This window comes from Rattus norvegicus, chromosome 13, assembly GCF_036323735.1.
Source record: "Rattus norvegicus strain BN/NHsdMcwi chromosome 13, GRCr8, whole genome shotgun sequence".
NCBI lineage: Eukaryota > Metazoa > Chordata > Mammalia > Rodentia > Muridae > Rattus > Rattus norvegicus.
This window is the reverse complement of record NC_086031.1, coordinates 46535228-46562008: the sequence shown is the minus strand read 5'-3', so window position 1 is coordinate 46562008 and position 26781 is coordinate 46535228. Positions and strand designations below refer to the sequence as shown.

Below are 26781 nucleotides of genomic sequence, written 5' to 3'. Positions count from 1 at the left end.
CAGGGCCAGAGCATCACCGCCTGCCTGACCTGAGCACCTGGGTTTGAATTGATGTCAGAAAGCACACAGTCCAGCTGGGGAGACTTGAAAAGGCACAGGGCCAGCTGAACCTCCATCTGGCCTAGGACCCACTGCCAAAACCTGCCAGGCCAGGAGACTGTGCCTGCAAGGTGTCCTCCAGCGCGGTTAGGCAGCGTGGCAGCGCTCAGCCCCCTGACAGGTACCATGCAGTCCCATTCACCAGAACCATGCTGCCACACCAGGCCCTGGCCAGTGCGTGCAGCCTATACGATATCATGTCTCCTCTTTGGTAACCGTCTCCATCCCACAGGGCTGCTCTGCTTCTCCGCTCCTCGCACCCCGTTTCTTTGCCTCTTTTCTGATCTTTTGACCCTTGGCTTCTTTACTGTTTTCTTTTGTCCTGCGAGCAGAGTAGCTTGGGCCACAGGGCTGCTAGGTGGTAGCAGTAGGTCCTCCGGCAGAGCTGCGAAACAGCTGCGCACCTCCCCTACCTCCCCTCGCCCCGCTCCCCGAGCCGTGGCTCATGGTTCGCTTCCCACCCTCCCCACCAGCTTACACCAACAACCAGACTGACATCGCCACCCAGGGCTGGTTCATCGGGCTCATGTGTGCCATTGCCCTTCTGGTGCTGATCCTGCTTATCGTCTGCTTCATCAAGAGGAGTCGTGGCGGCAAGTACCCAGGTGAGATGTGCGGCGGGAGGGAGTCGCCGGGCCCCCGCCCCGCCTGATCCAGGGTAGGTCTGATCTCTGATCTTTTAGGCTTAGAACTTCAGGCCTGTGGCATAGTTGGTCTTTCTTGGAAGCTGCCAGCAAGCAATTGTGTTAATTATATTTGCCCCAGCAGGATGGATGGTGCAGTCTAGACAGCTCCCGAGAGTCATGGAAGGAACTCAGCGCCTACTGAGATAACCGGCCTTCCCTTGACTTAGCTCCTGTCTGCTCAGCACAGGGACTTTCTTCAGTCTGAGAGTCATTAAGACCCTGTGTCAGGGTGGCAGGGAAGTAAGGTGGCCACGTTAAAAAATGGAGGGGGGCTAGACAGAAGCAGGGTAACCAGGGGAGAATCAGAATGGTGGCCACACCCTGCTGAAGCTTGTTTTGGTGCCCATCACCACAGACTCGGCAGCTCTGGGTAAGACAGGCAGTCTCTAATAGCACCCTGAGCTCTCCTTAAAGTCCCACAGAAACATATCTCCCCTGTGCCTCCTTCAGTGTCGAGGACGAGGACCTCTCCCATTGCCATGTCAGAACAATAGTGATTTTCCCCCCCAATGGGCCAAGAGAGCCATCTGGCTATGACAGGGTGGGTGAAATGACAGAATAACCCGAGAGTAGCCATGCTGTTGAACTTAAGAAATGAAACTGCACATTCCCTAGAGCCCCAGCACCAGACATATTACCGAGATGCTTTTCCTCCTGGAGTGGGGGTGGGGGTGCAAACCAACATGCAGGGAGTAGGAGGGGGAAAGATTTATTTATTTAATATGAGTACACTGTCGCTGTCTTCAGACACACCAGAAGAGGGCATCGGACCCCATTACAGATGGTTGTGAGCCACCATGTGGTTGCTGGGAACTGAACTCAGGACCTCTGGAAGGATGCTCTTAACCATGGAGCCATCTCTCCAGCCCCAGCTTTCCCTGACCAGTACCCACAAACTCTTGGGTCCTGACTATGCCTCTGCCCAGTGAGGGGGGTGTAAATTTAATTCTGTTGGTAAGCAGCGAATTCTTTCACTTTGTTTCACTATATTTAGACCTTTTTCTTCTGCAAGAGAGAAAGCCACAGCTGGGTAGAGGTCCAGACACGAGGGTACTTAGTGAGTCAGGGGGGTCTGAACCCCTGAGGGACCCAGCAGATAAACTTAGAGCCTGCCTTTACCCTCCCAGAAAGTGCCCCGGTCTAGAAAGTTCTCCCGAGCCCGCCCCTTCTCTCTAGCTTTGGGGTAAGTAGCTTATACAGTCAGAAGACAGACAGGCAACCCAGGAACCAGGCTTCAGGCTCTATGGCTTGTTCACCCCTCTCAAATGGTTGATTATCCCATTCCTGCACCAAAACTCCTGCATGTAAGTCTGCGTGCTGGATGCTCAGAATACTGGGGGAAAGATGTCTGCCTTCAACATTACCGCTAGTTCAGAAGAACCAACCACAGCAGAGCAGGACAGGCCTTGGTTATGTCATCATCACCCAGAGGCCATATAGGCTGAGGGAGGATGCTAACAAGAGAGGCTCACAGGTGAGCACCTCCATCCCAGAGGCCTAGGAAGCAGCCTCCTTCCCAAGTGCTCTGCTCAGAGTTTTGGAGAAACACAGACCCCCGTCCCGAAGGAGAAAGCTAGCTAGCTGGCTTCTGTCACCAGTGAGGAAACATATAGAGATAATTATAGTGTAGGGCAAACGTGAGAAAGGGCTGAACAAGGGAGTATCTGCCTTTGGCAGAGGAGATGACGCTTTCTCTAGTGTATGTCGGGACAACTTCAGGGAGAAATGGCAGGGAGCTGAGAGGTCTGTCAGCTGGGGTGTAAAGACCCTGTGGGGTGTGAAGGAGGCAGAGTCAGCTTAGCAACTGATTGAGCCTGGAGGCATTAGTAATGCTTTGTTAGAAAGAAGCTTGTCATTGTCTGTGCCGAGCCCAAGATGGTGTCTAGGGGTCCGTGGTGTGTGTGGGTGTTGTATGTGGGTGCGTGCACCTAAGTGCACAAGGGCCCAAAGAAGCGACTGACTGACCTATGCTACCATTTCTCTGCCTTATTACTTTGAGACAGGGTCTCTCACTGAACCTGGAGCCAGGTTAGCCCTCCCGCTCCACACACACACACCACAGCTCCAGAGTTATAGACACACACATACAACAATGCCCAGCTTTCTACATGGGCGCAATGGACTCCAGCATAGCAAGGGATCTTAACCACTGAGCCGTCTCTCCAGCCCCCAAGGCTGCCTTTGGGCTGTGTGTTTAGAAACATTGTACCTAACAGAGGCATTTCTTTTAATCATCCCCGCCCATCCTCCTTTTCTCTTACCAACCAGTGCGAGAAAAGAAGGATGTCCCCTTGGGCCCTGAAGACCCCAAAGAAGAAGATGGTTCATTTGACTACAGGTGAGTGATCTCTTTACTCTCCTCCCCTGGTTATGGGGCTTGCTGCCCTGGAGCAGCTCCCTCGCAGCCCGCTGTGCTGTTGCTTTTACCTCTGCAGCAGCCGTTTTGGCTGAGTGTGTGTTCCCAGAAAGGCGGAGAAGCCCTTGAACCCTCTACTGAACAGGGCTTCCTATTTTCACTTTTTGCAGTCAAAATGAGCCCCGCCCCTTTTCTGTGATGTGAGCTTGACCGTCAGGCCTCCTCCCAGCCAGCATCCCACTCCCCACCTGCAAGATAATGAATGACCCAAGAAGGCTCACCACCCTGTGAGCTAGTGGCAGAGCTGAAGGGGCCGGGGCTGTGCTGCCAGCTGGTGCTTCTGTCCTGTGCCCGTGCTCCCTCTCAGATCTGATGTGAACTTTCAGTCAGGATTTTCCCAGGTTGCCACTGGTCCGTTGGGATGACCAGTATATTCTGAGCTCAGGAATGGGTCAGAGAATCTCATCCAAGACCGTTTGAGATAGAAGAAAATATAACACAACCCTCCTTTCCCCTCCGCAACCCTGTTAGCTCTGGGCACAGGTCACCCCATCATCCTCTGACCTCACTTCCCTCTGAACCACCTGCTCTTCAGGACACAGCAGCAGGCCAATGGGTAGAGAGCTTCTGCCTGCCCAGAAACCATCTGGCACCTCGTGGCTGCAGCTGTCCATACAGCCTGACATCCCTGTGAGAGGCTCCTCCTCCTTCCCTGGCTGTCCTGGGATCACCTGGCAGGGTCCAGCCTCCCAGTGCTGAGAGCTTCCTCTGGCCCCCAGTTAAAAGGCTGTGGGCTTTTTCCCCTCCAGACCCTTGGTACAGCCCAGTGGAGTGAAGGTGAGGACAGGACAAGCTGGTTTTCTCTGCACCTCTTACCTCCAGGTCAGCTTTGACTCTGTGGACTCTTTTCCTCGAGCCTATATTGAATGAGTCCAGGAGTCCTACTAGGGAAAGGCTAAAATTAGGAAGTCAGAAGGACTACTTTTCTAAGGAAATGTGCCTAAGGGCAAGGAGTGGGTTTCTACTCTGTTCTTGGCTTTATTGATGGGTTCATTTCTCATGAGTCCCTGCTTCTTCCCCATGGCTGTCCTCCTGGACCTTGCAGGTCTCTGGCGGGCCAGACAGCAGGCAGTTGGCTAAACCAGGTACTCTTTCAGTCCAGCCTCCTGAGGAAAGTCCCATTCTTCTAGAGACTAGCAGTTCTCAACCTATAGGCTGCAACCCTTCGCAGGGTAAAGGGGGTAGAACATCCCTTTCACAGGGGTCGCCTAAGACCGTAGGAAAACATTATATTACAATTCCTAAGAGTAGGAAAATTACAGTTACAGAGTAGCAATGAAATAATATCGTGGCCGGAAGGGGGGTCACCCCAACATGAGGAACTGTATTAAAGGATCACAGCATTAGGAAGGTTCTAGACCACTGTTCTAGACCAAGATCCCTTTCCCCTCAAGAGCCCCAGGTGCCGAAGCCTCTGACTAGCCTGAGCTCTCTCTGGCCACAGTGAAGTTGAACTTCCTGGACCCAGTACAGGAGTCCTCTTAGACACCAGACACCCCCCACCCCCAGCATTGCTCATGCCCTGGTGTGGCATGGGGGAGGAGCCTGGCAGTAAGAATTGGACTGTTCGCAGAGTTCCGCTTCCTGCCCAAACTCAGCTCAGTCCTTGAGATTCACTCGCTTCCCTCTGCCACTGTCCTTCCTAAGCGGTCCTGCTGTCAGAGCACACAGATAGACCATGACAGTAGATCACAGTCGATCAGCATATAGTAGATACGGCCCAGCAGCTTTGCGACCTGGCTATAGCCATCCATCAAGAGGAGATGGAGCGCTGGTGGCCTGTGACTGCAGGACAAGTCTCTGTTCGTGACAAGAAGTGAGCATCCCAAAGACACAGACTGCCACCTCAGCAACCACTTGCTTTTAGCAATTGCTAATGCTTTGGGCCTAGCAAGGAAAAGGGAGTGTGTGTTCACCCACATGCCACGACAGGGCATGAACACCCCATTAGGTAATCTAAGGGGATTCATATACAGGATCTAAGGACTTCAGCTAAATGCACCCACGGGCAGAGTCAGAGAGCTCAGTGGCACAGGGCTCTTGAGGGGAAAGGGACCTTGGTCTAGAAGAATAGGCCTTGCTTAAGGAGATTTGAAAGAGAGAGTGCCTGGTCTAGCCAACTGCCTGCCTGTCTGTCTGTCTGTCTCCCATCTGTTTATGCTCAGCTCCAACTCCCTCTAAGGCCCCTTCCCGGTAGCCCAAGACTGCTGTTAAAACACACGGACTGTTAAAATGGCAGCTCAGCCAGGAAGGACTGTTGCTGGGACTCTAGAGGGTGTAGTGTAGCCATTCAGACTACCTAAAACCACTGCGGTCCCTTCTGCAGGCCTCTAGACCTCCACTGCTGGCCCATAGCTGCTTCCTACCAGGGAGCCTGGGGTGCCTGTGAAATCTAACCAGTATCACCTGGGCTCTCTGTCAAGCAATTTTTCATCCAGGAGGGAGTAGCTTCGTGGAACCGCTTGGTGGAGTGGCCCCTCATATGCTAGAGAGTGTAGCTGATGTATGGTTGCGCATCTGTTCTTGCAGGCCAATGCCACTCCAAAGTCCCGAACTCTTGTTACAGGGCCTAGAAGGGGATGATAGGATCCTCTGAGCCTTACTAGTGTCTTCGTAAAGTATGAGGCCTCACATGCTTCTCTGCATGTTCCTCCTTCCCACCCCCAGCCCCCAGCCCCCAGCCCCAACCTTTTACTTGCTTTGCCCAGAGTATTAGCATTGTTCTGCCCAGGCGAGTAATGCAGAGATGGGAGTGGAGAGGCAGAGTCGGTTTCCTTTTTTAAAAAAAGATTTATTTATTTTATATATATGACTGTTCTATGTATGCATACTACAGGCCAGAAGAGGGCATCAGATCCCATTACAGATGGTTGTAAGCCACTACGGGGTTGCTGGGGTGCTCTTAGCCACTGAGCCATCTCTCCAGCCCCAGAGTCTGTGTCCTTAGGGTGCTTACTTCTTGCCAAGAACCGGGACTTGTCCCGTATCACAAGCCACAGGAGCTCCACCCTCCACTCCTCTTGATGGACGGATGGGTTATAGTCAGATCACAAAGCAAGGGGTGAGACTCGCTGGAACCTGAACCCCTGAATTCTTGCCCCATGTCTCACAAGCTGTGGTTCTGCTTCTCATAAGATGACCAACTGCTTACTCCTGCCACAGGCAGTTGGACTGTCTCAGGGAAAGGACCTCAGACAAGGAGTTTAGAAGTGTAGTCCCGGACCTTCCCCAGTGTGCCATTTACTCTGGGGAAGATGCTTATTCTCCTTTTGTAGAGTCTGCCGGGCAAGGGAGGATAAATACCAGATGGTCTCCAAGTCTCACCCTCCTGCACTGTGTGCTTGGTAGGAAGCCAAGCTGCCCCGTCCTACCCCACCTGGTTTGGGCTGTGCTGGCCAGTCTGGGCCTGACTCTGTCTCTCTCTGGCCAGTGACGAGGACAACAAGCCCCTGCAGGGCAGCCAGACATCTCTGGACGGCACCATCAAGCAGCAGGAGAGTGACGACAGCCTAGTGGACTACGGCGAGGGTGGCGAGGGCCAGTTCAACGAAGATGGCTCCTTTATTGGCCAGTACACTGTCAGAAAGGACAAGGAGGAGACCGAGGGCAATGAGAGCTCAGAGGCCACATCTCCAGTCAATGCCATCTATTCCCTGGCCTGATGGAGCATCCCAGGCACAGCACTACTTTGCAAGTAGGAGGGGAGAGGGGAGAGGAAGCCACTGCAGACCTGCCACCAAGCCACAACCACCTTCAGGGACAAGGGTACAACATGGGGGTCTGCCAAGCTGTGAGGACCAGTGACCACCCAGCTACCCACACCCCCTCCTAGTGATGCCCCATTACCCTTGGGTGCCATTAGATGGGAAAGCTGAAGTTAACGCTCATTGGAGGGAGCCCTAGTCCCTTGCCCTGTCTCACGGCCACCCTGAGCGTCCCACCACAATGGCCACCCTGGATCTCGGCTCACACTCACTTCTTTCTATTGCTTACAATATTCTCATTCATGTTCTCTCTCTCTCTCTCTCTCTCTCTCTCTCTCTCTCTCTCTCTCTCTTTGCTTTGTGCATCTTCTCCTTCCAAGTCATTGTCTCCATTTTCTTTTACTTTTGGGGAGAAAAAAAGTCCCCGGAAAAAGCAGAAGTGGGCTCTCCCCAAGGAAACAGAATGATGAGCATAAAAGGATTGATCCGTAACGCAACGTGCAGAGAGGCTGTAGTATTCAAGCTGCCACGAGGCAGCGTGTTTCCGAAGGATGCCTTTCGCCATATGCCTCCCCCACCCCCACTCCCCACCCATCTGTCTCGGCCGCATCCATGCTGAGCTGGGCTTGGCTCTTTTCTGGAAAAATGACAGTGTTTTTGGCAGGAAGAGGTTGAACGGGACTCCTTTCCACGTCCTGCTCCGGTTGGGAGGGGGGCTTACCTCTCGCCTCCTGGTTCTTACTCTGCCCCTGCCACCAGAGAGTCTGTGCAGGAGCTGCTCCGAAGATGAGAAAGGACTAGAGACCGATGAGGACTGTGGCGACCGGACCCCAAGAAAGAAGCAAGTCAGGGTGTGGTCCCTGGGTAGTGGAGCAAACCTCCGGAGAAGAGGAAGGGCTGGGTTTGGGCCTCTTTTGTCTCTGGCAGTGAAACCCAGGGTGAAGGAGAGAGGACCACACCTGCTCCACCTGGTCAGGGTCTATGCTGCTACTACCCTCCAAGAGCTGGAGCCCTGTGATTCAGGAGCGTGACTGGTGTGTCTGGGGGCAACAGTGCTGCTCCCCCTCCCGTCCTCTCTTGCTCAATTGTGTCTGACATTGACTTGTGTTTGACATGGTATATGAATGGGGATCTGCCGCCCCCAGACTGAGCCTATCTGTCCTTTCATTAGGGTACACTTACATATCGGGGGACCATGAGGTGCACCCTACTAACAGTGCTGTGATGCCCCTGCCCAGAAGGACAAAAGCCCTTTGTATGCCTTACACAGCTCGGATCTAACCCTGCAGCTCCCAGATCCCTAGCCCTATTCTGCAAGTCTTGATGCCTCCAGTGATGTGTGTCTCGGGACCAGGGCAGCCTATGCAAGTGTCCCCCCCACCCCCCAGGACCAGGAGCAGCCACTCCACACACACCCTTACCCCTCTCTGCCCCAACGGAGACACTCGCAGACCTGCAGTTCTCAGCCTGAAGGTGCTGCCTTCATTTCCCCACCTAACCCACTTTTGAAACCAAAGGTACCTTGCCTCAGCGACACAAAGAGATGGGAGGTCTTGAGCCAGAATGCCGCTCTGTAGCTGTGTCTGCAGCCTGAGGTGGTTGTGGGAGGGGCAAGGTTGACCGCAGCGAATGGATCACCTGCCTTTGGCGTGGCCTCCAACTCCAGGTACTAGCTAGGGGCCTGGGCAGGACCAGCCCTGCGCGTTCTAGAGACTTTTCAAGAGCGTCATTTGCCATATGTCTGAGCCGCAGAGGTATTAACAATGCTCGCATCACTTGATAAGCATTTGGGTGAACATCAAGCCCATAGGCACGCACTCTTTGCAGGTAAGAAATCATATCTCAGAGATGAGCCGATAATGTTTGAACCTGAGAGTGTGTCATGGTCCTTTGGACCAACCCATGGCCAGCACTGCTGCCCAGGGACAACTCTCATGGTGAAAGGGGACAGGGTAAACAGGAAGGCTGGGGGTAGGGGCGGGTGTGTGCTCAGGGTCCCCTTCCCTGGCTCTAATCTAGCACTTCTGGGGCACAGCTGGGCATTACTGCAGTGTGGGTCACCATTCCTGAAGGGAGGGTTCGGGGAAAATAGCTGAAGTAAAGGCTCATCCTTTCCAGAAAACACTTCGGACCTGGACGAAGTGGTCGGCTTCTCAGGCGACATTTCCACAGCACCCTCCAGCTCGTAAACCCATTGCACCAACAGCAGGCTGTTAGAGGAAGGGACTCTGCTGTCATTGCAGCTGGGGAGGGCTGCTTTGGTCTTAAGGGTCTGGGAGAGAGTTAAATCCTTAGGCTGTCTTTGTGCCTCATTCCAGAGTTCTGTCGTGCTCAGCACTGTCCCCTGCCTAGGAAGAAAAGTCCGTCAGTCAGTCCCTCCCTCAGGCTGTTGTGTTGTGGGTGCTGATCGCTGTCCCAACCACAGCAGATCACAGCTCTCCTGGCAGGGACAGACCGAGGGCCGGAGAACCAGAGAAATGGCAGGTGCCCAGACAGAGCAGGCTCAGCGGTGTGAGGTTTCCAGGAGGCAACTCTTTCCAGGGAGGGGAGAGGTCACTTTCACAGAGCCTGCCAGAGTCTATCCCCCAACTCAGCGAGAGGACCGGTATTGCCACCCCTGCCCCTGGAGCTTAAGCAGCCGCCCAACGTGATACCTGATCCTGCTAGTGCTTCATCTGTCGGGTGGGAGCAGGGGGACGGTGTGGGTCATAGTGCAGGGATTCTGAGTGCCCTTTGAGCGTCTAGTCTGGGCCAAAGCTTAAACCATGAACACCATGTGAACGAGTGAGGTCAGATGCAATCCCTGCCCACACAGGGCCGATGTTACTGGAATGGAGTAGGTGAGTTGCCGGCACAGCGCGACCATTCAGTTGGAAGCATTGAGTTCTTGTTTGCCTAGACTGCTGATTGCTTCCAAGGGAGAACTTGCTGCATTGGGCCAGCAAATCTGATGGTCAAGATGAATGGATTCAGCAGCCAGCGCTGTGCTTCTTTAGGGTGTCTGTCTCCCACATTTAACCCCTTCCTTGAATACTCCTGTTTGGAGGAGAATAGGAGTACCCGTCAGGATCAGCCGTCCCCCATCCCACCCGGACTACGCTAAACAGGACACATCAGTCTCTCTGCTGAGTTAACACTAGAGGGAGGGAAAGCCAGGCTGGCTCCTGCCCTTGCCTAGTTTCTCCTTCCCAGAGGTCAGTGTAGGAGGGACCACCCCTCCCGACAAGGTCTGGAATGATTCCTGGGCCAAGAGTCAGCCAGTGAGGGACTCAGCTTACCGTAATCTCAAGGGGAATAAGAGAACGTGTTCCTGGTTTCCCTAAACACAGTCAGCATTGAGAAGGGAGGGGAAACGTCCGTGGGTGGTTGTGGGCACAACCTCCCCATCCACCATATGCCTGTGCATACACCCTCACACAAGCAGACCCTGTTGCAGAGCGGTGCTCCCAGTAGGGAGCATTCTGGATCATGATGTCATCTCACAGCATGAGTATCCATACATACCTCGGTGCACATGAGATGAGCTGCTAACAGCTGGGGGAGGGGGGCCTAGGGGAGGGAGAAGCTATCCAGATTAGTCCTTATGGTTCCTAGGAACAGAAGGTAGAAAAGAGATCTGAAGGAGGGATAAACAGGTCTTTGAGTCTCCTGGCCTCTCCTGGGAGCCCTCAGCTAAGCTCGGCTGTCCTAGAGCCTCTTGATGGGGAAGCAAGGTTTTCTTGCTATTTATGGGAGCTGTTTCATTGTTGCTCTGAGGACATGACGCTTCTCGGTCCCTCCATGGTCTAGGACTGAGACCCACACTCACTTCTCAGTAGAAGGAGAGCAGGTTGCTAGAATGCCAGCCGCCCAGAGTCCGTACCTCATCTGTGTCACTTCAGAGTGGGGTGTCCTCCAACGAAGGCCAGCAGGCTCTGCCCAACGCAAGCCCACGGCCAGGATTAGGTCCAACCGTTAGCCAGGCCACAGTGCTGTCTTTCTAGTGAAGCAAAAGTCCTTACATGAATTTCACACGATAGTCTAGGAATCCCATGTAGGCAGTTCCCACTCCAAAACAAGAAGTCTCAAGCCAGTTACAGAGAATGTGGACTGTCAGGGGCTTCGATGCCCTGGGGAACACTGGCAGCTTGGGCAGAGTGTCTCCCCAACTCAATGCCTGAAACCAGACCCATGGCTGTCCCCGCCCTGCACAACCTCAGCCCAGAAAAGTGCCCTTGCACTGCTTCCTCTTCTCAGAAGGGGACTCTCAGAGACGCATTCAGGAGAGGACAGAGAAGGACATGTGCCCGGGGAAGCTGCAAGACCCCCCCCCCCCCAGCTATCTCCAGCCATGGCGGAAACCATTGTTTCTCTTATCAGCGAGTTAGTATTAAAAGGCTGCTGTCTGAGAAGGGAGATGGAGATGAAACAGACACAAGGCGTCTAGCTCAGGACGGAATCTGAGTCCTCGTGTGCAGGAACCTCAGAGCTGATGTGTTTAAAATGACTCATTCTACAGACGGGGGAATGACAGTGCAGGGAGGAAGTCTGGCCAGGGAGGGTGCATTTAGGACTTGAACTTGGGCCCTTCTGGGCCTTCTGACTCCGTGTCCAGTGTTCTTTCTTCTCACCACAGCTGCCTCAGCAGGTGTTGCCTGAGATCCATCCTGCTTGTCACCCTGTCACCTCTCTCTACCATTTCACTTATGTTTCCAGCACCCCCCAGCAAACAACAAAGAGGCATTTCCTGAGTCTGAGATCAGCCAGTCTGTGATAGCCTGTGGTTAACTTAGCCAGGGAGTCCCAGGTAGCCCAATGCTGGAAGGTAGAATGATGACCCCATAGGTGTTTGTTACTGTGAAACCTGGACTGGGCCCGGGGATGGTGTCTCTTGATTCATCATGCGCCTGGCCCTCAGCACACTGTATTCCTCAGAAGGGAGGGTGAGGAGGGGCTTCTTTGTCCATTCTGCCCTTGACCGCCAAGTCTGCAGGTGTTGAGGGGTAGCAGGGCCCGGGCAAGCCTCCCACCCTGGGATCTGCCGAGCTGGAGTTTAGCAGACATAAAGACTTCTATGAAGCAATAAACACAAAAGTCTGGGAGAAGATATCCAGAGTTTTGTGCGATCCTGTTTCTTTTTCAAAGCTGTAGCAGCAGATCAGGTGACCCTGACCTGCTTGCTCCTCTATCCAATGTGATGTCCTCAGTCAGTGTTTGCCCTCTACCCGGCTTCCCAGCTCTTTGCCAACTTCTTCTGAGCTGAGTTATCAGTCACCTGTGACACGCCCGCTCTCTGTCCTGGTCCCGCCCTCAACTATGGTGGATCCTGGAGGACCTCTTACCCCTCCCTTCCCCGACATATGCATCTCCTCCTTCCGACGTGGTATCCCTGTGTCTCCATGCTGCCCCCATTCCTAAGCACATGAGTTGGTCTAATCCCTTTCTCCATTGGTCACCTTTAACTCTCCATGGCAGGCTCACTTTAATCCCTTACACCGTGTCCTTCCCTTCTTGTGAGTTGTTTGTCATTAACCGACGTTGTCAGCGACAGACGTGTATCTGAGGGTGTCGTGCACGACCTTCAGCAGGGACTTCTGGGCCATGGAGGACTGTCTAATAAATACATGGACTTATAAACTGACTGCATGAGCAATGAAAAGGCCAAATTATTCTGATTTTTTTTGAATCACTGTAAAAAAAAACATTTCTTTTGTATAGAGAACACTAAACATATAATAAAAGTTGTTCAAAATGGACACTATTAGCCACTATTTGTTTCTTTCCTTTGACTGGTAGGCAAGAGGGATGTCAAAAGACTAATGACAGAAATGAGGCTTGGGCAAAGTGGCCCATATAAATAATCCCAGCATCCAGGAGGCTGAAGCAAGAGGCTCGAGGATTATAGTAAATTCAAGGCCAGCCTAGGTTGTATAGCAAGAGCCTCCTTCAGCCAACCAAAAAAGAAGCAGAATCAAAGGGTTTCCCGTGGGTGCCAGGAGAAATCATGGAATCCTGCCACTGAGCCCCCATCTAGAAGTTGCTCTTTACTTGGAAAACTCATCTGCACAACTTCGTGTTCTAAACAAAGAGGCTGGGATAGAGAGGCACATGGTGAAGGAGACTCCTGGCTCGGTGTACGTGTGTACACACGGCCTAAAGAGCAGCATGCTGTTGAGGCTGGGGCAAGGGAGCTGGCGATGGCACCTGTCCCCAACACCGTTCTTCCTGCCACTGCCGAATCCCCTCCTTGTCCTCGGCCTGATGCAAGGCAGGAGGTCCTGCTCTGCAGAAAGAGAACCGGCAGTGCATAGGTAGAAGTGGAGAAGAAAGGCAAAGGTTCACCTGAAACCGTACACCCAACTCTCTTGAGCAAAGAATCGGCAAGCAATGTCCCCAACCCTGGGGCTTACTCTCCTCCTGAGAGGCCTCTCGGTGGACCACTGCCTTGAGCGCTCACTATTTCGCAAGACCACGACCTTTATTTCCAAGTGTGTCTCCTCCTGGCAAGTCACACATTTTCTCTGAACCCTCTTGCCTCTCCCAAATCAACAGAGTATCTTTGAAATTGGTTCCATATGTCTGTCTGCTACTGTCTCGCCTTTGGTTCAAGCCAAGAGAGTCCTGAGAAAAAGAGTTCACAGAACAAATTATGGCCCACAGCTCTGTTCATGACTGTCCTCCCCACCTGCCCCCACCTCTGGCCTTGTATCTTAGATTCTAGGCCACTCGAAATGCCTTTCTCCTTATACCTTCTGGACCATCCCTCCCAAGCTACTTGAAGGCAGCTGTAGCCATTATTCTAGGTTACCTTTCTATACACATGTCTATATCCATATATACATAAATGTACATATACATATATACATACCTATATATTATATATGGTGTCACTATGCTGGTCTGCAACTCCTGAGCTCAAGCAATTCTCCTATCTCAGATTCCTAAATAGCTGGGACTACCTGGCGTACTAGTTTATCCAGCTTTACCATCACGAGTAGTCTTTCTCAACAGCTCTGTGTTCGGGGGTTCAGACCGGGTTCTGTACCTCCCGAGCAGTTATTTCATGCACCGTGGGCTTTGACATGTGATCTTGCTTATTTCTTTGCCTAAGCTGTGAATGCCCTGAGTTAACACACATTTTCCCCATCTCTGCTTCCAGAGACCAATGCCTGGCGTTGGACTAAAGGGTTGAGTTGATTGAACGAGTGAAACCAAGACATAGCTGGGTAAAGTCAGATATTTGTTTTATTCCTCTGCTGGTTCTGGATAGGTGAATACTGAATGAGTGACATTTCAGGCCAGACCTCTGGGTGATGGGATCCATTGGCCACTGTACAGAGCCATCCAAGGAGACAGAAGCAGAGAGACAAGAGAGCATCTTATCTGAGGCAAACCAACCTCCATTCAGTGGAGGCCAGACAAAGCGCCTGCCTCTCTTAAGACCCCTGGGGACCCCTGAATATGTCATCCTTCATCCCCGTCTCCTGAAGACTGTGCCTCCCAGCCCATTAGAAATGCTAATCTCCAGCTCTGAGTTGGTTTAACAGACCCAGTAGGGAGGAGACAGCCATCTTCGGATGTTTATTAAGAGCAAAGCCTGTACTAGCTATTTCCCAGCTGTCCCCAATACAGCAATCAGGGGATTCATTCTGTCCCCCGCTACTCAGCAGTCTATTACATGCAAAAATGCAGGCATGGCCACTGTGAGCCCCCCTCCCCCATACTTACAACTTAACGCATCAGGGCCCATTTGTTTGATGTCAGTTCCTGCTGGAATAAGGACTAGGCTCTGGGCCTCATAGCAATTTGGAGCCACAGCTGCGGCCCAACAGCCCAGCCCCAACCCTCACATCCATTGCCACACCATAATTTGCTACTGATTTGTCTACGCCCCAGCACACAGAAGCATGGCACGGTTGACCCAGACTTGGTCACATGGACCTTGATCCCTGGCTTGAGCGTATTGGGAATTCACCACAAGGAACCCAAGAAGGCCCCTTGCCTACTGAGAGCCAGCAGCAGCCGGAACATGGCGTGATTTCACTCTCAAAGATTCCCAGTATGGATTTAAAAGCTCCTAGAGTCAACTGGGAGCTGACAAATAGCAAGTGGGCAGTGAGGGAGATGGGTGATGGAGTCGTGTTTAATAGAAGGGAGATCGGAGACTCCTAGGCAGTCTAGGGGAATCGTTGGAGTTGAGACAGGCAAAGGGAAAATCAAAACCATGTGGGAGATAGTAAAAATTCCCAGGTCCAGTGTATCAGAAGCTCTGGTGCTTACTATGAAAACCTTCCCAGGGCAGGTGATACTGGCTGCTGCTTGAGGGAGAGGGAAGAGGAAGAAGCCACCACTGCTTGTGTGCCCTCCATGCAGGCAGTCACCCTATTTCATTCATGAATTTGCCCCGAGTGAGAAGTTTTAGCAAAAATCGGTGAATTCGACATCCAGATAGAAAGACAGATTGAGAATGGGGAGTCTGAATTGGAGCCTTCAAGAGAGACCAAAAAAATGTGGGAGGGGTTCTGACTTTCTCAAGCCTTGCGGAGAATTGAGCCATTTATAATACAGATAGCGTCAAGGCAAGAAGAGGACACCAGATGGCCTTTGGGGGACAGTACAGTCACATTAAGAGAAGGAGATGCTGACAGCCACCACCGTGATGTGGGCTTTATGTGAACCATTCCCGCTCTTTTGTTTTCTTGCAGGGCTGGGGACAAAATCGGGGCCCTCTACATGCTAGGCAAACACTCTACTGCTATGCTGTATCGCCAACCCTAAAAGGTCCACCCCTTTTATCCTTCCCACCGCCATTTGAGGCAGGCAGCTATATCCTGTTACACATGAGAAAACTGACTCCAAACAGTAAGATATCGCACCCAAGGTAAAGGACAATGCCAGAAGTAGGTGCCAGGCCAGCCTACTCACGAACCCCGCTTCCGCTGCTACACTTGGGGTGTGAATGAACATCTCACGAAGAATCAAGCATGAACCCTACAGCTCAAGGGCACTGTGCCAGGGCAGCAGCCTCTGCAAACCTCTGTACCAGCAGCAATACACCCTTCTCCCGCACCCTGCAGTGGCAGGCGTGCCTACGAGAAGTCCTGGGCGGTAACCAACAAGGGCAGTGAAAGCGGTAAGGTCCTGTCCTCCTCTAAGCCTATCACGAGCTGGAGTAAGAGCTGAGATCCTGCAGATAGATCAGGCTCTAGCTGTGTGGCCCCAGACAAGTTACTCGGCTTCTCTTCGGCTGAATCATCTTATGCACAAAACAGGGACAGCCGCTGTAACCACAGCACAGGCTGATGTGCAGGTCAGTTCAGTTAAGATGGGTATCCAAGAACAATGTGTACTTTCACTTTTCCTCTCTCCTGCCTGCAAAATGCCCTTCCCAGTCCTAACTCCAGAAGCCCTCCCTGCCCATCCTCTTTTCACAACCCCATTGTTCACAAGTTCAAATCCCATCATTTCAACCCCAGCACCACCTATCCTAGGAGGTTTCTCCTCTCTTGCTCCCCTGCTGCCCTTGGCCCTCAACATGGCACTACGGCAACGATCTCTTCCATGCCTTGCTCAGCTGTAACCCCCTGAAGCACAGAGTCAGTGCCCTATGCCCCCTAAACCTGTGTGGTTCCCAGCCCTCTCCTCACTAGCTACTTCAGATGATACATATCCTCGTGTTGACTGATCTTGGAGACTAGTGGTCCCCCAAGCGACCAAGTGCTATTGGTGTTTAGGCTGTCCCCATAAAACCGTGTGAACTGCCTTCGTGGTTTAGTCCTTGTGGTTTGGGGAAGTGGAGTGTGAAGAGTGGTTTGGCCTTCTAAAGTTGAGACATTCCAGGGGGTGGGAGCTGCAACGACTGTTGTGAGCTGGAGGCTTGTCCTGCAGTCCTATTAATTAATTTTCCTGAGGTCATATCTCTTCCAGGCCTAGGAACCCACATTCATTTAGCTAAAAGTGCCCTTCATCTTTCACACACACACACACACACACACACACACACACACACACACACCTTCCCACTCCTTCCTGTACTAGCCTGGCTGTGTACCTAGAATCCACATAGCCAAAGGGAAAATGGCTAGATGTCAAGAAGGCCTGGGCTTGTCCCTGGCTGACCCAGCTGGCATTCTTTCTACAAAGTTTTACAACATTGCCTTTGATAGAATTAGAGGGAGTTACTCCCCTGAGTCATTTTACACTTCGACCTGGCGTCGAACTCTCTACCTGGGAACAACTTACAGACTGTGGGCGTGAGACTGAGGCTTCCTTCCATTGGACACCTTTCCTCAGGGGAAGAAGACTGGCAAAGACCGTTGTCAATTCAGTCAGCCACACCTACATAGTAGTTGACGATCAGCCTGAACTACCTAGCAAATGGCAACTTTAAAGAGCAGGAAGCTAACCGCTGCCAGACTACCAGGTCCAAACGCAATATTCACGAACCACAAAACCTGAGTCCTCCTGAACCACAGCCTCAGACTCTTTCCCTCTTTCCCTCTTTCCCTCTTTCCCTCTTTCCCTCTTTCCCTCTTTCCCTCTTTCCCTCTTTCCCTCTTTCCCTCTTTCCCTCTTTCCCTCTTTCCCTCTTTCCCTCTTTCCCTCTTTTTCCCTGTGGGGCCATGCTTGGCACAGCCAGGTAGTCAAAGCTAACCGGACTAAACCAGTGTAGGGCCTCAGAGCAATGTACTGTGGGCAGCAGCTCTTTACCTTCTCCTCTCCCCATTCCCAATCCTTTCCACTTCCTGTTCTACAGGCAGGCCCTTTCTAGAGCCATCAGACGACTCTCAAGGGCCCATCAGTGGCTTTTAACTGAGCCCCCAGCTTTCATTCTGTTAGTGAGCCGGGAGTAATTATGACTTCATTAGCCAAATAGGTTCTTGGTTCAGAGACTCTCTCCACAAAACCAACGCACACATATCTGGCTTCCTCCCTTCGAAGTCTGTCCCCTAAGACCTCCAGCTAACAATGCAGGTTGCCTGGGGGAATCTGGCAGGAAAGGGGGAAAGTGGCTAGGATGCTGGCCAATGGAGAAAGAAGCCCCCTGCCCTCCTCCATGGCGCATCTGTCAGCTACCCCTGGAGAGGCTTGACAGAGAGGAATAGCACTCAGCAAATGAGGGGCACGATCTCTTGCATCTGTCTGCTGCTCCCTGCCCTCTGGCCTGGTTCACCTTCCCAGTTATGGACACAAGCAATAGCCAGTTCATTTCCCAGATGGGCAGGCGGGCAGCTTGGCTAGGGGCTCTCCCAATTCCCAGCAACATTAAGGGTGTCAAGCATCCCTGGATTTCTTGCCCCCATCAACCACCCTATACTGCCACTGCAGGATTTTGGGGGGGCAAGAAGTCACTGGGGCCAAACAGCAAGGACAAAACCATGCCAGCCACTGGGCTGGAGAACCAGCCCAGCACCGGATCAGACTGGTCTCTGACACCTGGGAGAAACTCGACAGTTCTTATGGCTCAGATCTATCTCACACCTCAGTGTTAGGAAGTGCTATCTTTGGATCTACGTTCACTCTAAATTGCATTAGAACTATCTGCACCAGAAATTGCTTATCAACGTTCTCTCCTCCTAGACCTTTAATAGTTTTAAGCTCACAGAGCCCACTCTTTCTGCTTCTCGGCAGCACCCAGCCAATTCAATCTGCCCCACACCTCTAGACCCTGCAGCAGCACAAGCTGCTGTTCTTGTAGGTCATGCTGATGTCCTGAATGAAGCTGCTTAGCTGACCACTCCCCCCAAAACCCCCACAAATGCAGTTTTCCTGCACACCCTCAGACATGTGCCCTTTTGTCTACAGATCTGGCTGCTGCTTCTAGGGGCTTTGCAAATAACAGCTGGTGAATTCTCATTCCTGCTGAGGACCCCTTTGCCTGGGTCCTCTGTCGGCAAGATGCCATCTGCCAGGGCTCAGTCCAAAAGCAGAAAGATAGATGAGATGACCTCCAGACAGCCCTGTCACTTTTGAGACTCCAAGCTATTGGCAGTCTTGGCCCTGGCTCTAGCTCTAACCTGACCTTGTTCTGGCCCCAAGCCCGATGACTCAGCCACCTCTGCCTTTCCTTCCCCCCAACCCTGTCTATAAGAATCCCAGAAGCTAGGCAGAACAAACCCTGCTCCTTGCCTGTAAGGGAAGGGAGTCCCTAGAGGCTATCCCAGCTGTGCACCCTGTGCCCCCTGCTAGTGTTTCCTCAAAGCAACCATCCTTTGTTAATTCTGCAATTTCCCAAAGTGCCAGGAGCCTCTCATCTGACAGCCACAGCATCTGTTCCTCACACTTCCCAGAAGGCTGGTGGGATCCGTGCCAGCCTCCTCCCCACCGTTCCCCCAGCCTCACACGCCTTGCGTCTGAATCTGAATTCAGGCCCCCTGCTCACCTTGGCCCAGTAAGCACCTCCACAGATTTCACGACATCCATGTCCCTGCCTGGAGTCCTTCAGAATCATCTTCCTTTCAAGGGTCCAGCTTACCTGGTCAAGCCAATGGGCACCTACCTGTGCTGGGTCCCACAGGAACCAAGGAAACATGCTTTTTCCCCCTTTGAGGTTCACCCTGGGGCCTAGCAGGTATAGAGCCATAGGGTCCCAGGAAGGGGGCTTCTCCCTCACAGCCCTTCCCATTCCTCCTCCATGTTCACCAGCTTCCAGCTGTAAAGTTCCAGGATAGTGGAAGTTAGGGCTGGGACTCAGCTCTGATAACGTACAGGGGTCTGGCTGTCTCTGTCCACTGGAGTGACACAGAGCATCTCAGTCCAGCACTGGGGACATTTGGGGTCAGAGAATTGGGTATGAAGGACGATCCTTGGAGTGGAGGGATCCTTCGTAACATCCTAACTTCCACTGTGTAGATACCAACAAGCTCCCCATACACACACACACACACACACACACACACACACACACACACACACACACTATCATGACAACCCCAAATGTCTCTAAACATTGCCAAATGTTCGCTAGTTAACAACCTCTAAGCAAAGCAAAAGAGACCCAGTTCCTAAGTGACAGTGACTGATAGCCCATAGTTTTGGGTCTAGGCTCCAAATGACAGAGAAATGTCTTAACCCAAGGGTTGGCACGCATTTTCTCTAAGGGACCAGGTAAAAAAAAATATTTCTTCTTTGCAGCCTCCATTGTAACTACATATTGGCTAGAGTGGAGGAAACATGGGTGTGTGGCTATGAGCCAATCCACCTCATTTATGAACACAAGATGTCAACTAAATATTATTCTCATTGTCGTGAAGTATTCTGATTTGTTTTTACACCGTTTAAAAATCACAATGCATTCTTAGTACAAAGACGACACCCCTGGTTTTAAAGACTTCGCAGATCTCTGCCAGCCCTTCCTGGGAGTGTCAAAAAGCCAAGTACAGAGATTAAAGTTGCTGAGGAAGCCTAGTTCTCTGGGGTGGGAACAGAGGGTCACTTGCTCCTAATTCTCGTTGACCCAGGTGCTGTTCCTAGTATGGTAACCCCACCCAGATCCCCAGGAATCACACACTAGTGCCCACTGAAAAGTGAGTTCCTTGTTTACAACTTACTCTTAATTTTAGAGGTAGTAGAGCTTCAAGCTAGGCTCAGCCAACCTCTCCCCATTAACTCTCACAGTGTACTCCATTGGTTGAACCCATAAAACCCACCCTGACCTCAGCCTTCCTCCCAGGGCAGCCTATTATCTCCCAACAGTCTTTTGACAAAGAGGGACCTGGTACATCCAGCTGGCTCTGTGACCCTGGATGATAGCCCTTCATGGTCCTTTAGGCTATACTGTCACATGCTGCACCAGACTGAGATGGTGAGTGGGGTATTAAGCCGAACTCCCCTTGCCAAGCTGTGAAGACTACATCATCTGCCTTCCGACATGCTTCGGGCAGTTCCACCTTTTGTGTCTTTGTCCTCAGCCCCACTCTGGACTCGATTTTGCCCTGGCTACACCTGCTCAGGGGACTTTGTACAACATAAGCTGAACAGGGAACCAGTACCAGTATAGGAAAAGAAGTAGCCCTTGGCTCAAACATGATGCCATCTGCCTCCATCCCGATCCCCTAAAGAGAAATGGATGTCAAATATGTGCACAGCATCAGATACCGAGCCAGGAGGACAATAGGATAAGATGCGGTGGTGAAGACACCCACTACAATACAGTAGGAGCCTGTGATGGGATAAGGATGGGACCAGAGGGGTTGATGTGGGTCTAATTCATGAGAGTGGGGCAAGTTTATTCAGTGAACATAAAGAAGATCACTATTCCAAGGTAGAAGCAGTACAAAGACAACACAGTAGGAGAGTCCAGCTCTTTCTAGAAAGGGTAAGTGCGTCAACACGGAGGAAGTGAACTGAAGAGCGTGAACTAAAGAATCATAATGTCGCTGGGGGACGGTGGCACACGTCCTTTAATCCTAGCACTTGGGAGGCAGAGGCAGACAGATTTCTGAGTTCAAGGCTAGCCGGCTCTACAGAGTGAGTTCCAGGACAGCCAAGACTACACAGAGGAACCCTATCTTGGAAAAAAAAGAAGGGAGAGAGAGAGAGAGAGAGAGAGAGAGAGAGAGAGAGAGAGAGAGGAGGAGGAGGAGGAGGGGGAGGAGGGGGAGGAGGAGGAGGAGGAGGAGGAGGAGGAGGAGGAGGAGGAGGAGGAGAAGAAGAAGAAGAAGAAGAAGAAGAAGAAGAAGAAGGAAGGAAGGAAGGAAGGAAGGAAGGAAGGAAGGAAATCATAATGAAATTATAATGTCACAATCTCTGGGGATTGGGGAAGGAGCTTGTGCTGAAGGAGGAGTTAAAGCAGGAAGTGCTCTCACCTGATTCACATTGAGTCTTAGACTTCCAGTATCCAAAATGGTGGAGAAGTAAAGACCCACATTTAAGAGATCTATACTAGGGTATTTTCTTATAGCAGCCTAAGATGCCCAAAAATGGGGAGCAGGAAAAGCAGCAGAAAAGCGAAGGGCCTTGTTACAATCAGGGCCTCCAGAAAAACAGCACCACAGCATGGAGGGTGACCCCTGGCCTTCCAGTGAGCTATGTCCCAACAAACCCACTCAGATTGAAAACGTAAGTCAAAATGTGTTTAGGGGCTTGGAGGTAGCTCAGTAGCTAAGAGCACTGACTGTGCAGGCATGAGGGCTCGCGTTGGGACCCTCAGCACCTACATAAAAGCCGGGCATAACCATATGCACCTGTGACCCCAGCACTGGAGCAAGAGAAGGAAAGAGTTTCTGGGCCAGGAAAAAAATATATATATAAATCAAAATTTGAAGCATGCTTTCTATTGAATGCATCTCATTTTTATACCATTAAAAAACACAGAAACAAACAAACAAAAACTCAATCAAGGACTATGAGTGAACACACAAAGTGTGTATTGCATAGACTAGCTATATATTGAGGAATTGGCTTCCAGAGCTATGGAGCCTGACCAGTCTGCATTCTATGAATGGAAAAGCCAGAAATCTGGAAAGTGTCAGGCAGGAATTGATGCTACAAAAAGCCGGGATGGGTGGTTATACACATGTAATCCCAGAATTTAGGAGGTGGAGACATGAGATCAAGAGTTCAACGCCAGACTCAGCCACCTGAGACCTTATATACAGGTAAAGAATACTCCTTAGTCTTAGGCCTAGTAACTCATAGATAAAGCCTTATCCCCTTGCCAAGGGTCGTGTCCTTGCTTAAGTCAACTGATTGCAGACGTTGGCCACATCTACTATTCACCTCACGGAACCACCAAGATGTGTGGGTTTTGTATTAAACCAGCCCAAGCACACGGACCCATAAAAATGATTTGGGTTCCCTGGGGTCCTCCAACAGCGCACAGCCAACAAGCTTCAGGGACATGGGTGTGGCCAAGGAGTCTGCCAAGCTACAGTCTGGGAGCCACCTATCATTGAGTCCTGGTGAAAGACCAATGGCCCCAGGTCCAGCCTCCCTTCAGGGTGAGTGTGCCTTTGCTGACATTTGAAGAGGGACCCATGGTAGTAACATGACCTGATTGGGCCATGCCAGGTACGGATGCTCACTCCAGCTGTGAAAGGGACCCCTGAAGTAAGGTTGTGGGCGACCCCACAGAGGAGAGTCCAGATGAAAACCAACAGTCAGGCCACTCAGTTTCATGCCCTCTACCTGTGTCAAGCCCTCTCCCTCTGACTATGTTGCATCTTTGTTAATGCTCAGTGTGATTTTAGCAGACCAGATCAACCTTACTCTTGCCCTGTGTCTCCTTCCCTTTCCTTTTTCTTCTTACCCTTTCTCCATAGTCTTCTCCTCTCCCATAGAACACCCTGTGGCCTGGTTTCCGAGATCTCTGTGCCTCAGCATCCAGAGAGATGAGGCTGCTTTCTGTGCCATCTGAGAGCCTCTTTACCGGCCTCTCTCTAGCCTTTCCCTAACCAGCATCCCTTATCGCTGTCCTCCGCTTTCTTGTTCCTTCCATTTCCTCTTCTATCCACACCCCCTCTTTTACTTTCTTTCATCCCATTGAAAACCATTAATCCTGCTGATCTTTTCTTTCCACGCATACCCGTGACAAACAGCTAAAGCATCACCACACACAGTGTGTCTCTGTCCCTTTACTCCCTAAATAGTTGGTGCTTGGAGGGTCATCGTCATTTTTTTACAGTTGATTTTTACCCCGTTTTCATGATGGGTCTACTCCTGGACAGTGGCCTTTGATGCAGACGGTGTACTGCTCACTGGGGAAGTTGGGATGGAGAACATCAGTACAAAAGAGGGAATCAGCACTTCCGTCCCACTACAACCTACTCCGTCACTGAAAGAAGAGAGGTGACCTAAAACTTAAAAAGAACATCAACCAGTGATTTAACTCCTGGCGGGCATGTCTCAACACAAAAACAGAAAGAATATTAAAAAACCAAGGGGACATGTCCCTTCCAAAAGCCAATGGCCCCAGTGGGAGGGACTTAGATGAAATTCCAAAGAACTCAAAAGAATGATAAACACGCTCGAAGAAATGAAATAGAACATGACTAACCTCCCAAAGGAACACGAAGAACTGACTGGAATGAGGAAGCCAAGGCAGGCTATGAAAATGGAATTCGACAGAAACACTGAGGGGGAAAAAAGTCGAGAGGATGCTGGAAATTTTAATAAGTCAAACAAAAAGCACAGAGGAGGGTCTGACAAGATGGCTCAGCGGGTAAAGTCTCTTGTCTCCTAACGCAATGACCTGAGTTCAGTCCCCAGGACCCATGTGGTGAAAGGAGAGGGCTGACCCCTGCAAGTTGTCCTCTGACCTCCACACATATGCCATAGCGTGTGCCCCATAACACAAAATAAATAATGCAATATGTATTTAAGGTGCAGCCGAAAACCTCACCAGTAGAGTAGTTCAGGGGGAGACAGAATGCCAGGGCCTGGAAACAAGGCAGAGGAATCGGTACATCCAATCGAGGCAATAATATTTTTAAAGCTATAGACAGAAAAAAGGACGATCTTTGGAATGCCGGTTTAAGACCAAATCTATAAAGTATGGGCACGAAGAAAGAGAAGAATTCCATGCTAAAGGTACAGGAAATATTTTTTTATACAATCATCACAGAAAAATCCTCAAATCTAAGGAAAGAGAGGTTCAGCTAGGTAAAGAAATATGTTGTGTACCAAGTAAGCAGAGCCCAAAAGGAACTCCCTACATCCTATTATAATCAAAGCACAAAGCATACAAAACAAACAAAAAACAGTGTCTTGAGAGTGGCGAGAGAGAAACACCGAGACACATAGAAGACAGGCCCATCAGAACAACAGCTGATTTTGTGACAGAAAAGGAAGCATGGTGTGTTTCAAGTTCCAAAAAGGCCACAGCTGCAATCCTAGACCAAGATAATAACCAACAAAACCATCTGTCATAATCTGAGGAGAAAGAAAACCACGTCATGATGAAAGCAGGCTGAAGAAGTTGATGACCACTGAGATAGATCTATAGGGGAAACCCGGAGGAATTCTTCAGGCCGAAGAGAATGATGAACACATCAATAGGCTTCAGGAGGGTGAAGATAGTTGGGCAGCAAGCAAAGAAGAGTTGGGAAACCACCTAACAATACAAAATCAACCAAATGACAGGAATTGATGCACACCTTTCTGAAATAACTCTCAATATTAATGGTCTCATTTTCCTAATTGAAGGCCCAGAAAACAGACCGAACTAAAAGACAAGATGTATCTATTTGTTGCCTCTAAAAAAAAAATGAAAACAGGATATTTCAAACAAGTGAAAGTGGAGAACAGGCAGGTGTACCTATTCTAGTAGCTGTCTGAACAGATTTCCAGTCAAGGCTACTTAGAAGAGATAAAGAAGGTCATTCAGTGTGGACTCAGGGAACAGTTCATCAAGAGGACCCCAGTCACTCAGGAAAAAGACCACTCACCCACCAATGGTATGTCACAAAATTTAAAAGCTTCTATACAGCAAAGTAAGTAGTTAATCACGCGAGGATACAGCCTACAGTGTAGAGAGTCTTTGCCAGCTATACATCTGGCATAGGATTAATATCCAGACTTTACAAAGAACTAACAAAGAAACAAACAAACCAATTAGCCAACGGGATAACGAACTGACACATGGTTCCCAAAAGAAGAAATATAATGACCAATAGTCTTTAGATGTTCAATGTCCTCAACCATCAGGAAAATTAAAACTGCTTTGAGATTTTTATCTCAGCCCAGTTAAATACAAAGAACAGCAAGTGTTGAGGAGGGTGGAAGCATAAATTGGTGTATCCACTGTGGAAATCCGTGTAGAAGAGATGGTTCGGTGGTTAAAAGCACTGACTGCTCTTCCCGAGGTTTAGAGTTCAAGTCTCAGCAACCACATGGTGGCTCACAACCATCTGTAGTGGGATCTGATGCCCTCTTCTGGTGTGTCTGAAGACAGCAACAATGTACTCACACACATAAAATAAATCTTAAAATAAAAATAAAAATAGACTTCCATATGACCCAGCTATACCCCTTTGAGGCAGATGCCTGAAAGACTTGCGAATCCATGTATATTGAAGCTGTGTTCACAAAAGCCAGGAAAGGGAAATAGGTTAAATGTCTACCAATGAAATGAATCTAATGAGTGAAAAGTTTAAAAATTATGAACACATACACAACCCACTTTCATTCAGCTGTAAAGAAAAATTAAATGTACAGGAAAACATCAAGTAAGGTAACCCAAGCCCCTCCAGCCCAAAATGACACCATGTTTTCTCTTATGTTGGGTCCTAGCCTCTGACTTTCTCTATGAGCAATTGTGTGGGAACACGAATGTGCAAATCACAGCAAACTAGAAAGGGGGCCATGAGAGGAGCAAGGATGCTTCAAAGGAAGGCGAGCAGTAGAACAGATATAATGTAAAAGTGGAAGGGATACAGAGCTGTATGCAGTGAGGGATGAAGAGAGAGAGGGAGGGAGGGAGGGAGGAAGAGAGAGAGAGAGAGGGAGAGAGAGAGAGAGAGAGAGAGAGAGAGAGAGAGAAGGATGAAGGAGAAGAGAGAAGAGGGTCAACTGAAACTAACAATGTATGAACAAGCCACAATGAGATCTGATATTGATGAGTTAATCAAAAATAATTTTATATGTATGTGTGTATGGTATGCATGCTTGCACTCACATTCATATGCATATTGACATGGGAGTATGGGAATGTAGGTTCTCATGTGTGCGGAGGCTCATGTTGAGTGTCTTCCTCAACTGTTCTTCACGTTAAAAAAAAAAGAATTGTTTAATTAAATTAAATTCACTCATTTATTTGTGTGTGTGCCTGTGTGTGTCTGTATGTAGGCACAACGTAATGGGGTTGATTCTATCCTCCCACCATGCAGTCCCATGGATCAAACTCAGGTCTTTGGCTTGGTAGCAAATACCTTTACCCTGATCCATCTCCCTGACCCCA

General features: G+C 50.4%; 1 protein-coding gene across 23 annotated transcripts in view; it reads left to right on the top strand.

The window, feature by feature from the left end:
- Nfasc (neurofascin) overlaps positions 1 to 12640 on the top strand; it is a 186621-nt gene extending 173981 nt beyond the window's left edge. For all 23 annotated transcript variants that reach the window (XM_063271974.1, XM_017598650.3, XM_063271966.1 and 20 more), the window contains 3 exon segments: positions 573 to 704; positions 3054 to 3123; positions 6632 to 12640. In XM_063271974.1, the coding sequence (XP_063128044.1) occupies positions 573 to 704; positions 3054 to 3123; positions 6632 to 6863 (434 nt within the window). In that variant the 3' untranslated portion in view covers positions 6864 to 12640.
- Positions 12641 to 26781: the final 14141 nt, after the last annotated feature.